Source organism: Chlorocebus sabaeus, chromosome 6, assembly GCF_047675955.1.
Source record: "Chlorocebus sabaeus isolate Y175 chromosome 6, mChlSab1.0.hap1, whole genome shotgun sequence".
Taxonomy (NCBI): domain Eukaryota; kingdom Metazoa; phylum Chordata; class Mammalia; order Primates; family Cercopithecidae; genus Chlorocebus; species Chlorocebus sabaeus.
In genome coordinates this window covers 43,447,118-43,461,678 of record NC_132909.1, presented here as the reverse complement: position 1 = coordinate 43,461,678, position 14,561 = coordinate 43,447,118, and the positions used below count along the sequence as shown (strand labels likewise).

At 54.1% G+C, this 14,561-nt stretch overlaps 2 protein-coding genes across 13 annotated transcripts in view; one reads left to right on the top strand and one right to left on the bottom strand.

Annotated features, from left to right (window-relative positions):
- GATAD2A (GATA zinc finger domain containing 2A) overlaps nt 1-6,993 on the top strand; it is a 126,216-nt gene extending 119,223 nt beyond the window's left edge. For all 12 annotated transcript variants that reach the window (XM_037992264.2, XM_037992263.2, XM_007995936.3 and 9 more), the window contains 2 exons: nt 133-328; nt 3,385-6,993. In XM_037992264.2, coding sequence (XP_037848192.1) covers nt 133-328; nt 3,385-3,515 — 327 coding nt within the window. In that variant the 3' untranslated portion in view covers nt 3,516-6,993. The remainder of the gene's footprint in view (nt 1-132; nt 329-3,384) is intronic.
- Nucleotides 6,994-11,652: 4,659 nt separating this feature from the next.
- On the bottom strand, nt 11,653-14,537 carry TSSK6 (testis specific serine kinase 6). Its single transcript, XM_007995926.3, has one exon. The coding sequence runs from the start codon at nt 13,792-13,794 to the stop codon at nt 12,973-12,975; it is 822 nt and encodes a 273-aa protein (XP_007994117.2). The 5' UTR covers nt 13,795-14,537; the 3' UTR covers nt 11,653-12,972.
- Nucleotides 14,538-14,561: the final 24 nt, after the last annotated feature.

Here is a 14,561-nt window from a genome sequence, read left to right as displayed (position 1 = left end):
CTGATTTTGGACTTTAGGGACCCCGTGTGGGTGGGAAGAGGTCAGCCAGAGCAAGGAGAGGCTGCGCTGAGTGTCTCGCCCGCTGCTGTCTTTTTCCCTGTGTGAGCCGTCGCCCCCCTCTCTCCACTGCAGGCCTCCAGCCAGCTTTCCCGGGGTTCGGCCACAACTCCCCGAGGTGTCCTGCACACCTTCAGTCCGTCACCAAAACTGCAGAACTCAGCCTCGGCCACAGCCCTGGTCAGCAGGACTGGCAGACATTCCGAGAGAACCGTGAGCTCCGGCAAGGGCAGCGCCACCTCCAACTGGAAGAAGACGCCCCTCAGCACAGGTGGGTGGCCTCTGCAGGACTCCCCAGGGGACCTACCCATTGCAGGGTCCACCCTTCCTTATCGTAAACAGAGGCACATGTGCACCCGGTAAACACAGGAAGGCCTGCTTCCCAGACCCGCTTCCCAAGCTCGACCTCCTTGGACCTGGCTTTCTCCCGCCTCCAACCTGGACACCCTGAAGAAGTGACAGCCGCAAGCAGATAGGAAATAGTAACTACCCTCACTCTCTGCACCCAGGCTCAGCCTTTGACCCACAAAACGTGGGCCAGGCCTGGTTCAGAGGGTGCCCCCACAGCCATCCACATGGACTCTTGTCAGCACACACCCCTGTCTTGCCCGCTCAGGGTTCCCCATTTCTCTTTGTGCCGCAGTGAACATCCTTTTTTCTGTCATTGTGCCATCCATGCTGCGGTCGCACCGAGTGGTGCAGAGTAGAACAGTAATGCCGGGCAGGGGGTGCGCCCAGGGCAGGGGCCAGGCTCACCTAGGGCAGGTCGTGGAGGCCTTGCCGGAGACGGTGTTTGAAGAACAACCAGTGGGGGTGAAGGCCCTCGAGTGGGCTCTCCTGAGTCAGCTGCGGCCGCACCGTCCCTGGCATGGTCCCGACGGCCTGCTTATTTTCTCACGTATGTGCTAAGATTAGAACAAAAGTTTAATATTTATTGTGTCCACCAAAAATGGGGAAATAAAAGGTGGTCAGGAAGGGCCAAGTTATGGAGACGGGCACCCTCTGGGAGAGGAACCAAAGTGTCCCACATGCACCCTGAAGCCTGTGACCCTGCAGGTAGGAGAGGACAGTCATGAGACAGATCCTAGGCAGAGTGGGAGAGCCTGAGAGTCTGCTGAGCCTGCCGCAGTCCTAAGTGAGGGGCGTGCCCAGGTACCAGGCTCTGCAGGAGCAGTTCAGGAGAGGGCAGATGTTCGGCTGCAGAGGAATGCAGGCAGCCTGGACAGTTGAGTGCGCTGTCATCAAAGGAGCCAGCCAGACGTTCTGCTCAGCAGGTTTAAGACAGCTAAGGACTCACGGGCTGGTCAGAAATTACTCTTGTGGGAAGTTTGAAAGTATAAGAAAGAAAGTAGGAGAAGTCTAGCCGGGCGCAGTGGCTCACACCTGTAATCCCAGCACTTTGGGAGGCCGAGGCGGGTGGATCACGAGGTCAGGAGATCGAGACCATCCTGGCTAACACGGTGAAACCCCGTCTCTATAAAAATACAAAAAATTAGCTGGGCGTGGTGGCAGACGTCTAGTCCCAGCTACTCCGGAGACCGAGGCAGGAGAATGGTGTGAACGGGAGGCGGAGCTTGCAGTGAGCCGAGATTGTGCCACAGCACTCCAGCCTGGGCAACGAGCAAGACTCCATCTCAAAAAAAAAAAAAAGAGGAGAGGTCGATAAGTGTGTGCATGTGGGCACGGTGGTGGAAGTCATCTGGAAGCCGTGTGTGTGTATGTGTTTGAAGTTTGAAAGAAATAGTTGAAAGCACTGTTTCCTAAAAGAGTTACCCCGAGGGTTTTGAGAGAGTGCCTGGCAGCACCCAGTTGCCAGGTTTCTGGAGTGCTGCCCTTGCACATAGGGATGGTTCCTAAGAACATTTGACCTGGGAACACTTTTTCCACAAGATGTATTGGCCACCACTAAAAATACTCTTAGGGCCAGACGTGCTGGCTCTCACCTGTAATGCCAGCACTTTGTGAGGTTGAAATGGGAGGATTGCTTGAGCCTAGGAGTTTGAGACCAGCCTGGGCAACATGGTGAGACCTTGTCTCTACAAAAAAATAATTAGCCAAGCATATGGCATGTGTCTGTGGTCCCAGCTACTCAGGAGGCTGAGGGAGGAGGATCGCTTGAGCATGGGAGGTTAAGGCTGCAGTGAGCACTGATTGTGCCACTGCAGTCCAGCCTGGGCAAGAGTGAGACCCCATTTCAAGGGGTCTGGGGCAGCCCTTACCCTCTGGCCAAAAATCCTACGTGTGCTGGATGGGGGCATTTATTTATTTTCCAATTATAAAAGTGATATTTGTCCATCATGGAAATTTGGAAAATACAGAGAGAAAAGACTGTGGCAATGGGTTTTCCCCAGTGTCTCCTCTTCCCTTGAGGGTCCTTTGTGGAAATGTGTGCCTTGCGTTGGCTACTTTATGTGTTAATGAGAGACCCTTACTGTAAGCATTAAAATTTGAGCTGGGCACAGTGGCTCGTGCCTATAATCCCAGTGCTTTGACAGGCCAAGGCAGGAGGATTGCTTGAGACCTGGAGTTTGAGACCAGTCTAGATAATGCAAACCACAAGACTTCATCTCTACAAATTAAAAACAACCACCACCAAGAAAAAAAAAAACGCTTGAGGGTAGCAGATAGGTTTTTTCCTTTTTGTTTTTGTTTTTGTTTTTGTTTTTTGTTTTCTTCTTTTGGAGACAACTTCTTGCTATGTTGCCCAGGCTGGAGTGCAGTAGCACGATCATAGCTCACTTGCAGCCTGGATCTCCTAGACCCAAGCAATCCTCCCACCTCAGCCTCTGGAGTAGCTGGGACTGCAGGGATGTGCCACCATGTCCAGCTGATATTTTTTTAGAGATGGGACCTCGCTGTGTTGCCCAGGCTGGTCTCCTGGCCTCAAGCGATCTTCCCGCCCCAGCCTCTCAAAGTGCTGGGATTCCAGGCTGAGCCTCCGCGCCTGGCTAAGATAGTTTTTCATGGCTGCATAGTATTCCATCCTGTATTATTATCCTGTTACACAAATTTGTTTATGGTTTTCCACTGTTCTAAGCAGCACTGCGGTCAGTGCCTTCATTTCTGTAAACACAGGTGGCTGCTGACCCTCTGATGATTGCCCTGCACTTGGGATTACCTTGGCAGAACCTGGAAATGTCAGGGCCATTGAGTTGCTGCCTAAATACTCTTTAGCTCTGGGGCCTGGGATTTGAAACGTTGATTGAGTTTGTAGTGTGGGCAGCTTCGCAAGGGCTCCTGGGTCCTTAGTGTGTTTTGGTGACTGGGTTCCTCTCAGGAGTCCTCCTGACGAGGGCCTTCTTGGCTGGTTGCTCTGTTCTGTTGCAGGCGGGACCCTTGCGTTTGTCAGCCCAAGCCTGGCGGTGCACAAGAGCTCCTCGGCCGTGGACCGCCAGCGAGAGTACCTCCTGGACATGATCCCACCCCGCTCCATCCCCCAGTCAGCCACGTGGAAATAGTGTGAGCCAGGCCCCGTGGAAGACGGGCTCCCTCCTTCCCCACCTGGCCCCCAGTCTAGAAGGACCCACTGCACCACCCTCCACTGGCTCGGGAAGACACCGTGCCCGTCCCAAGAGCAAGCACCGGCCGTGCTGCAGAGGCGAGACCTCAATTCTTGGCTGCAAAGTTTCATCAGGGCTGGGGGGCTGGTGCCGCCTCATAGGCGGACAAGGATCATCGCTGGGGGACCTTTCCCGTGGGCTTTCTTCCTTTCTCTCTTTGCCTTTAGTTTGCCCGACACCAGCAGAAAAGTGGACCTCGGGGGCTGGTTCCGCTCCCGGCCCCCTTGTTCGGCCCCTGCCGGCACACGGGCGGCTCACCCTGGACACTGTGACGCGCATGGGCAAGGCCAGCGCCCGGGGCTTCTGAACCGAGCGGGGCATTTCGTTTTGTTTTTGCTTTTCCCCGTCTTAGGCTCCCGATCTTTGACTGCCTTCCCATGGCGATCTATAAGTTGAAAGATTTTTTTTTTAATCACCTCATAATGATGGAGTTAAAAGTAAACCGTGCAGACCCTGGGGTCCCTGTTGTGCGCTGCGTCGTCCCGCTGGCCCTGTGCCCTGGAGGGTGGGCGGCTTATGGTGCCACAGCCCCTGGCAGGGACGGCCGGCCCGCCCCGGTAACTGATGGACAGATGCAGGATGACAGAGGCAGCCCTCGCTCCAGCTGAACGCTTCCATTGCTGCTGGTTCTGGAGACCCCCGCCCCCGGACCTCCCATACTTAGAAGAACAAACTGAAGAACAGACCCAGCCAGAGAAGCAGGGATTCCAGAAGCTGCCCATGAAGGCCAGAAGCTGCCCATGAAGGGAGGAGGAGAGGATCCAGTCGGCAGCAGCCCCGAGCAGGAAGCTGGAGTGGGGACTGTTGCGGGGTTTTTCTGTTGTGGTTTATTTTATTAAATTCTTTCCTTTTTTCTATTCATTTTGATGGACGCAATCTTAAGCCACCCTGGCCTTGTTCTTAGCAGGTGAACGTGCACAGGTGTGTGGAGGTCGGGAGGCGCCGTCCAGGTGTGCGGCGAGCCGCTGCGCACAGACTTCAGGTTTCCGTTTGGGTCTAGTTTAGAACCTGTCCTTAAACCTAGGGGTTGCTGTCAGGATTTGCTTTCAGACTTTTTTTTTTTTTTTTTTTGTAACTCCCTTTAGAGTCTACAAAAATGTTTTTAAAGGATCAGGTCTGCTTTTAGTTTCATTTTTGTTTCTTTCCCGTCCCACTCTTTAAAAACTGGATCCATGAGGAAAGGCAGAAGCCGTTCTTTGTCTCCTTCACGCTGGGCCAGCTTCTTGCTGTTGCGAGGGCGTCCTGTGCCCACGTACATGCGTGTGTCTCCGTGAGGACTGGGTTCCACTGGTCTCAATTGAGCTCCAGCCCTGGTTTTTCTACCCATGCAGTTAGGGGATTTAATTTAAATTTTTTTTTGTAGGGCCGCCGCCTTCAAACACAACTGCTACAACGTTCTAATAAAGGCTCATTTAACCCCCAGGCTCCTGTCGTGTGAATATCCTCAGTCTGTAGGAAACTTTTTTGATACACCATAGAAGACCTAGTTTTGGAAAATACCTAGTTCTTTGTTGTGCAAACCCCCAAATTTCTCACTGATTTTTGTTTTTTTGTGCGTAACTTGGATGGGCTGAAGAAGGTGAGGGCAGGGTGGGGAAGGGTGGCTTTCATTCCAAGATCCAGGGATTTGGGGAAAAGGAAGGAATTTGATGTTTTTTGGGGTGGGAGGGGAGGGTGTGTTTTTTACACCAAAAAAAAAAAAAAAAAATTCGAGTATGCAAGCATTTCTATTCCTCGCATTTTTCTGTGTGCCTGGCAAATAAATACCTGTCTCCTATGACCCTGAGCTGTTAGCCCTCTCTGTTCCATGATGGGGGCCAGATCTTCCAGCTCCTCCTGGAAGGAGCACCCAGGCTGGCTTCTTCCCACTGAAAGCCCTGCCCGGCGAACCAACCTCAGTTCTATGCAGTGGCTGGGGATCAGGCATCCAGGCCAAAGTCACCTCTGCGTGCTGCAGCTTGGTCAGCTGGGTCTGACCAGGGGGCCAGATCCGAGCCGCACCGGCCGGCCCCCAGCCCCAGTTCCAGCTCCTGACCTCTCCCAGCCTGGCCCAGCTGTCCTTTCAGGGCTGACGACTGTCAACCCGTCCTTATGGACTGCTGCCCCTTGAAAGGGAGAGGGTCAGCCCCAGGTCCCCAGGGAGTATTCCATCAGGGACAACGTACATACTGTGATATAGTTTTTTTTTAATAATTTCAGGGGGCAAAAGTGTGAGATGCCTTAATCTTTGCTTCATTTCTGCTGTCTCGAGCACTCTAGCCCATTATTTCCTTTCAGTTCCTTGCAGCATAACCTCTATGATAAGCCCCAAGCGGGTTGTTGTATGATGACGTTTATGATGTTCCAGGTGAAGGCATTATTAAGTACCTCTCTGGGTGTGGGGTTTGGATTCATCAGGATAGCTATTGATTGATGTTTAGGGTGTTCTACCTGCAGCAAAGCACACCCTCAAAACCGGCCAGTGCCTGGTCCTGGTCTCTCTTGAGAGCCCTACCAGGATCAGGTTCCTGCAAGCCGTCAGAATGTGGGAGCCCCCAGCCCAACTGATTGTAACTATCCCCTGTTATCTGTGACATGAACCTCCAACAGCACCTGGAAACTTCCTTCTGTCGGCTGCCCTGTAGACAGGGCTGGGGAGATCTCAGAGTTCACACCTCGCCTGTTGTTGTGGAGGTGGGGGGTAGGGTTTGGAATGGCCCAGTGCCCTTGGAGCCTCCCACAGCTATGGCCGTCTTGACCTCATCCCAGGAACTCTACGGTGACATCAAGAACCATCTCTCTGATGAGGTCTGTAGCAGCCCTTCTCAGGGTGGAACAGCCTACAGTGCTAGTGGCTCCTGGTCTTTCCTGTACTCTGTGGACCTTGGTGAAGCAAAAGCTTCAGGGCAGAGGGAATGGGGCGACCCAGTGGCAGCCCCACTGGGCCCCGTGGCTCCCACTCTCCTATTGGATGTAGAGGCAGGGGAAAGACTTCTCTATACAAATATTCTCATTACAGGAGTCGCCATCACAGAAGGGATGATCCTTGCTGCTCTGCCATAGGGTTTTTGATGCCGAGCTATGCTGCAGATGACGTTAACCTAAAGAACTTGGACTGAGCTTTTAAAAAAGGACAGCAAACAATTTTATAATCCTTAAAGTGTAATAGACGGTTACACTAGTGCAGGGTATTGGGGGGGCTCTTCGGGGGTGGAGGCTGTCACTTGTATTTATTGTGACTCTAAATCTTTGATAGTAAAACAAATGTAAAAAGAAATGTTTGCCACCAGATGGGAATAGAAGTTCCAGTAAGCAGGCTGGAATGGGTGGCTATACGTTGTATCACGAGGGAGTTTTAGACTCTAAAGGATAATAAATGGATGATGTGTCAACTGAACTTTTCTTTTGTCCCTTCTGCCCTGGCTTCTCTGTATTGTTTCGTTCTAGCTTCCAAGGCAGGTTAGAGGGAGATGGAGGATGACCCTTTGTTAATAAGAGAAGCAAAGGGCGGGGTGCACCTGCTGCTGGGGCCTGATGGAGTCCCCACAGCCCCTCTCCTCTGGAGCTTTGTGGCCAACTTACCCCATGGGCTAGGAAAGAGGAATGAGAATCAGTGGGGACTGGGTGTGGAGGCTTACATCTGTAATCCCAGCACTTTGGGAGGCTGAGGTGGGTGGATCACCTGAGGTCAGGAGTTCGATACCAGCCTGGCCAACATGGTGAAACCCCCATCTCTACTAAAAATACATAAATTGGCGAGATGTGGTGGTGGGTGCCTGTAATCCCAGCTACTTGGGAGGCTGAGGCAGGAGAATCACATGAACACAGGAAGCAGAGGTTGCAGTGAGCCAAGATTACACCACTGCAGTATAGCCTGGGTAACAGACCGTGACTCCATCTCAAAAAAAAAGTCTCAGTGGGGTTTGCTCGTCTTTGCCTCATCAGCAAGGTCTCATTGTTGCCCAGGCTGCAGTGCAGTGGTTTGATCTCAGCTCACTGCAGCCTCAGCCTTCCTAGGCTCAGGTGATCCTCACATCTCAGCCTCCTCAGTACCTGGGACTATGGGCATGCACCACTAATTTTCATATTTTTTGTAAAGACACAATTTTGCCATGTTGCCCATGGCTGGTCTTGAAGTCCTGGACTCAAGCAGTCCTCTCACCTTGGCCTCCCAAAGTGCTGGGATTACAGGTGTGCACCACCACACCTGGGCCCCGTTTCTTGTCTTTGAAGCATCCCTGCCTCCGGCCTGGGAGCTGATACTTTCCCCACAGCTCCCAAGTGCCTGGTCTTATGGGCACAGAGCTGGTAGAGGACATGGTAGAAACTGAACCCCAGCCTGTCCCACTCCACCTGTGACACGTCTAGACTGGTGTCCCAGACCCCAGTACTGACCCTGATAGATTTTTTTGAGACAGGTTTGTTCTGTCCCCCAGGCTGGAGTACAGTAGCACGATCTTGGTTCATTGCAACCTCCGCCTCCCAGGTTCTAGCGATTCTCCTGCCTCAGTCTCCTGAGTAGCTGGGATTACAGGTGCCACCACCACCATGCCCAGCTAATTTTTGTATTTTTAGTGGAGATGGGGTTTCACCATGTTGGCCAGGCTGGTCTCAAACTCCTGAAGTGATCCACCAGCTTTGGCCTCCCAAAGTGCTGGCATTACAGGGGTGAGCCACCGCACCTGGCTTATAAAAATTATTTTTTATTTTTGAGATAGGCTCTCACTCTGTTGCCCAGGCTAGAGTGCAAAGCACAATCATAGCTCACTGCAGCCTCAAACTGGGGCTCAGGCGATCCTCCCACCTCAGCCTACTGTGTAGCTGGAGCCACAGGCTTGCTACAGGCATTTCTCACTTGGCCTGAGAAACATTCCTATGGGGTGCTGTCTCCTGGGCTTGGCTCTTGGTCCCTCGTGAGGCTCTGCTTCCCTGGATTGGGCACAGGCTCCTCAGTGCGGTTGGGGCAGATCCAAGGAGCAGTCCTGGGTCATGGTCTCAAATAGCTTCTCCAGCTGAGAAAATGGGACACTCCCCTCATCCCTGATGCCTCATCCCTAACATCTCGTCCTCTCTGAATTGAGCCTTGGGTCTATGGCCACATGGCAGGCAGAGACCCTGGCTGCTGCGCCCACAGATTCATTGGTAGAGGGCATGCACTATGCCCTGGGCCCTGGAGATGTGGCAGGAACTATCCAGACAGAAACATATTGTAGCACCTTGAGAGGAGGGCATGGGGTGACATTTTAGGCAAGTCTTGAAGAAGGGAAAAGTGCCAGGAGTGTGCAAAGCCTCAGAGATAGGAGCCAGCATGGCAGATCAAGAACAAAAAAGGCAGTGTGGTGGGACTGGGTGGGAAGACAGGGGCAAGGGCGTGGGTTTTAGCTAAATGCAGTAGGAGCCTAGGGAAGGCCCTGGGCTCAGTCCTCCAGCCATGCCCACTCCCAAGCCATGCCCACTACCCCAAGGATGGAGTTTTACCCCCATTTTCCAGGTGGAGAGTCTGAGGCATGGCCCCCATTAGGAGCGGCACCCTTCGACTAAACCAGAGGGGCTGGGGGCTAGGTTTTCTTTCTTTCTTTTCTTTCTTTCTTTCTTTTCTTTCTTTCTTTCTTTTATTTTCTTTCTTTCTTTTCTTTCTTTCTTCCTTTCCTTCCCTTCCCTCCCTTCCCTTCTTCCTTTCCTTCCTTTCCTTCCTTCCTTCCTTTCTTTTCCCTCCCTCCCTCCCTCCCTTTCTTTTCTTTTTTCTTTTTTTTTTTTTTTTTTTTTTGAGACGGAGTCTGGCTCTGTCACCCAGGCTGGAGTGCAGTGGCTGGATCTCTGCTCACCGCAAGCTCCGCTTCCTGGGTTCACGCCATTCTCCTGCCTCAGCCTCCGGAGTAGCTGGGACTACAGGCGCCCGCCACCTCGCCCGGCTAGTTTTTTGTACTTTTTAGTAGAGACGGGGTTTCACCGCGTTAGCCAGGATGGTCTCGATCTCCTGACCTCGTGATCCGCCCGTCTCGGCCTCCCAAAGTGCTGGGATTACAGGCTTGAGCCACCGCGCCCGGCTCTTTCCTTTCAGGCTTGAGCCAGCGCTCCCTTCCCTTCCCTTCCCTTTTCCCTTCCCTTTTCCCTTCCCTTTTCCCTTCCCTTTTCCCTTCCCTTTTTCCTTTCCTTTCCTTGCCAGAGTCTTCCTCTGTTGCCCCGGCTGGAGTGCATTGGTGGGATCTTGGCTCACTGCAACCTCCACTTCCCAGGTTCAAGTGATTCTCCTGACTCAGCCTCCTGAGTAGCTAGGACTACAGGTGCAAGCCACCCATGCCTGGCTAAATTTTGTATTTTTAGTAGAGATGGGGTTTTACTATGTTAGCCAGGCTGGACTCGAACTCCTGACCTCAAGTGATCCGCCTCCCAAAGTGCTGGGATTACAGGCATAAGCCACCATGCCCGGCCTCAGGAGCTAGGTTTTCTACCTCCATTCTGATGTGGTCCAGCCAAAACTGGAGGCTAGGCATCTGCAAAACTGAAGGGGACAGGGCCATACCCTATTTGGAGGGATGAAGATAGAGCTGGCACTGCATCCCCAGGGCATCAGAAAGCCATTGACACTGAGTGAGCAGGGGCTGGGCATGGGGAGACCCACCAGAGGAGCAGCTATGTGGGGCTCATATGCAGGTAGGCAGGATTAGGATTTCCTAATAGACCTAATACATTTCCCCATATACCCTAAATGGGAGCTACTCCCAGGCTCTGTGGGGTCCTCTCTCGATTTCCTCCTTACCTCTCCATCTCCTCTCCCTCTCTCCCTCCCTATTCCAGACAAATAAGCTTACTGGCCTTACTCAAACACACCAGTTCTCCTCTTCCTGGGGAACACCTGGACTGTTTCCTGTTCCCCTTAGCTTCGGAGTCCCTTTACTTTTTTTTTTTTTTTTTTTTTTTTCTGAGACAGGGTCTCACTCTGTGGTCCAGGCTGGAGTGCAGTGGCATGATCATAGCTCACTGCAGCCTTGAACTCCCAGGCCCAAGCGATCCTCTCACCTCACCCTCCCAAGTAGCTGAGACACGCCACCACGCCTGGCTAATTTTTAAATTTTTTGTACAGATGGCCATCTTGCTGTGTCGCCCAGATTGGTCTTTAACTCCTGGGCTCAAGCGATTTGCCCACCTCAGCTTCCCAAAGTTCTGGAATTACAGGAGTGAGCCACCACACCCCACCCAGAGTCCCTCCTTGAACACTTCCCAGCTCTACCTGGCATTTAGCACAACTTACAAGTATTTTATTTCCCTGTCATTCTTTTATTTTACTTGACTTTTCAATTGTCTCGTTTCCGACAAGGATGGGCCCAAGTCTCTTCGCCATGAGCTCTGGGGCCTGGCAGACAGTAGGTGCTCAAGAAATGCATGATTACATGAATGAACAGAGGAAGGAATGAGCTAGTGGGTCCAGCTGAATCGTGCCCAGCCCTGCCCTGACTCCCCCCCTCACCCCCTCTTCCCGAGAGGAAAGGACCCACAGCAGGGGAGATCTCCCCCTACCCCCGCAACCTCACTGTTGCTAGATCTGGGTTCAAATCACAGCTGTGAGCCGGGTGCACTGGCTCATGCCTGTAATTCCAGCACTTTGGGGAGGTCGAGGCAGGTGGATCACTTGAGGTCAGGAGTTTGAGACCAGCCTGGCCAACATGGTGAAACCCTGTCTCTACTAAAAGTACAAAAAACTAGCCAGGCGTGGTGGCCTGTGCCTGTAGTCTCAGCTACTCAGGAGGCGGAGGCACGAGAATTGTTTGAACCAGGTAGAGGCTGCAGTGAGCCAAGATCGTGCCACTCCAGCCTGGGCAACAAAGAGAGACCCTGTTTAAAAAATAAAAAATCACAGCTGTGTCTTTTTTGTTTGTTGTTTGAGACGGAGTTTTGCTCTTGTTGCCCAGGGTGGAGTGCAGTGGCGTGATCTCGGCTCACTGCAACCTCCACCTCCCGGGTTCAAGCGATTCTTCTGCCTTAGCCTCTGAGTAGCTGAGATTACAGGCGCCTGCCCCGTGACCAGCTATTTTTTTTTTTTTTTTTTTTTTTTTTTTTTTTGTAGTTTTAGTAGAGATGAGGTTTCACTATGTTGGCCAGGCTGGTCTGGAACTCCTGCCCTCAGGTGATCCACCCACCTTGGATTACAAGCGTTAGCCACCACGCCCGGACTTTTTCTTTTTCTTTAGAGACAGGGTCGGGGGCGCAGTGGCTCAGACCTGTAATCCCAACACTTTGAGAGGCCGAGGCGGGTGGATCAGGAGGTCAGGAGTTCAAGACTAGTCTGGCCAAGATGGTGAAACCCCATCTCTACTAAAAATACAAAAATTAACCGGGTGTTTGGGCACCTGCCTGTAGTCCCAGCTACTTGGGAGGCTAAGGTAAGAGAATCGCTTGAACCTGGGAGGAGGAGGTTGCAGTGAGCCAAGATCGTGCCACTGTACTCCAGCCTGGGCGACAGAGCGAGACTGTCTCAAAAAACAAAACAAAACAAAACAAAACAAAACAAAAAAACAAGAGATGAGGTATCAGCTGTGATGCCCAGGCTGTTTTCGAACTCCTGAACTCAAGTGATCTGCCTGCCTCGGACTCGCAAAGTGTTGGGGTCACAGGCGTGAGCCACCGTGCCCAGCCCTTGGCTGTGTCTTTTGGCAAGTGACATCCATGTGGGCCTCAGTTTCCTTTTCTATAAACTCCTACTTTACATGGAGACAGGTGACCCTCACCCCGTCCCTGGCTGTTCCATCCTTAAAAGATGTGGATGGGGAGGCGCTGGGGTCCACTTGCTTCCCCACCCATCATCACAGCACCATCACGACCCACGAACAACAGAGCTGGCCCATACTGGGGAGCCCAAAAGGTCCAGGTTCGAATCCACCCGACTCCCTTTTGGTTCTTGGAGCAATAACCTCAACAAGCCTGACTAAAATAGGGTACCCGCGCCCGCCTTCTCCACTGGTCTGCAAATGGGGCCACCGTTAGAGCCAGGTGCGAGGAACAGCGAGTTTATTGCAGGTTCCAACCGGGAACCCGGCACCCATGGTTGGTTGGGAACGTACGCCCTCCGCGCAGAGGCTGAGCTTGTTCCGCGCAGGCGCAATGCTTCCGTCCCCTCTGGTCTCGCCCCTCTCGGGTCCTGGTCTGGGAAATCACGGATGCGCATGCGCCTCCAGCTCTCGGGATGGCGGACGACTTGGATTCCGAACAGGGGCAACTGCCGACTTCCCAGTGGGAAGGAAGGGAGGGACCCGGCAGGGAGAAGGCGCATGCGCAGTAGCACGCGGCAGCTTCGCATGTTCCCGCGAAGCTCGCCTCTTGCGCGTGCGCTGCGCTGGCCCAGTGCCCTCGGCGGCAGGAATGGCTGGAACCCCGGGTTCTAGCCAGAGTCCCCGGTGCGCAGCCAGCAGTTGCGCGCTACCTGGCCCGCCGAGGGCCTGGCGGACGGGCTGAACTGCAGCAGCTCGGCGATCAGGGCCTTGCAGCGCTCGGAGAGCTCGAGGCCTTCGGGGTAGAGCACGCCGCGCTTCTGGCGCCGGGGCAGGCCGGCAATGTCCGAGTCGTCGAAGGGCATGCACCCGGTGACCATGACGTAGAGCACGACGCCCATGCTCCACACATCATACTTCTTGGGGTCGTAGGGTATGCCCAGGAGCACCTCGGGTGACGCGTAGGCGGCTGAGCCGCAGTAGGTGGTGCTCAAGTCTGGGTAGCCATGGGCCTGGCGGCCGAACCCGAAGTCGGTGAGCTTGACGCGGCGCTCGTCCGGGCTCAGCAGCACGTTTTCGCACTTGAGGTCGCGGTGCACCAGGTGGTGATCGTGCAGGTAGCGCACGGCGCCGGCGATCTGCGCGAAGAGGTCGCGCGCCTGCACTCCGGGGATGCGCCCGTTGCGCTGCACGGCTTGCAGCAGGTCGGTGGCAGCCGCTTCCATCACGATGTACAGTTTCCCGTTGCACACCTCGATGAACTCGAAGACGTGCACGATGTGCGGGTGTCGCACGCCCCGCAGGATGGACAGCTCTCGCGGCAGGAACTTGTTGACGAAGTCCGGGGGCGCTCGCCGCCGGTCCACCACCTTGATGGCCACGGTACCCTTGTACTTCTTGGATGTGGCCACCTTCACCTTGGAGTAGCTGCCCTCTCCAATTGTGCGGCCCAGCTTATAACCGAGTTCGCTCAGAAGTTTGTCTCCCGACATGGTGGCGCCTGGGGCGCACGGGGAGCAGGAGGCGGCTGCTGTCGGGGGGCGGCCGGACTCCAATCTCGGGTCTAAGCCATGGCGCTTGGCACCTACACCCCCGCACCCCCATGTGCCCACTGCCAGGCATTGGCCGCTGTTGTGCCTTTTATTGCCCCGTAACAATTTTTGCCTTGTGAAGTGACCGCGGGCGTCACTCCGCCTTAGGGTGGGGGTCCAGGACCCCGCCCCGGGGCCACCCTAGCCTCCCTGCTTTGTGACTCATAATCACCTTGAATGGTCAGTTTCCGATGAGAGGCCACTAGCAAGGGATACCCACCACCACCAGGGAGCAGCATCTGTTCCGGGGATTGGGGTGAGTCCGAATTCGAGCAGCAGCTGCTCCCCAACATCACGTACCCAGCCCGTGACTACGTGGAGCCCTGGGCTTCCCGTAGAGTCCCTAGACGGAGCGAAAACGGGAAAAGGGGCCTTAACTGGGGCACCTGGCTCCCTCGGGCGCTCGGAGTTTCTGACTGGCCTGCGCAACACCCCAGAGGCAAGGCGAACGCGAGGGCCTTTAATGCAAGAACCAAGGCAATTCACACCCTGTCTGGGAGAAAGAGGGAATAAAGACTCCTCAGCTACAGCCTGGCAGCGTATTCCGACCCAGGGTCCGCCGCCGGAGCTTTCCTGCGCTGTCGGGTAGTTACACTAGTGTCCGAGGCTTCCCAGGGCTGCGGCGGGCCAACTCGAGTGCTTCCGCCACACTCATCATGGCGGTGGCA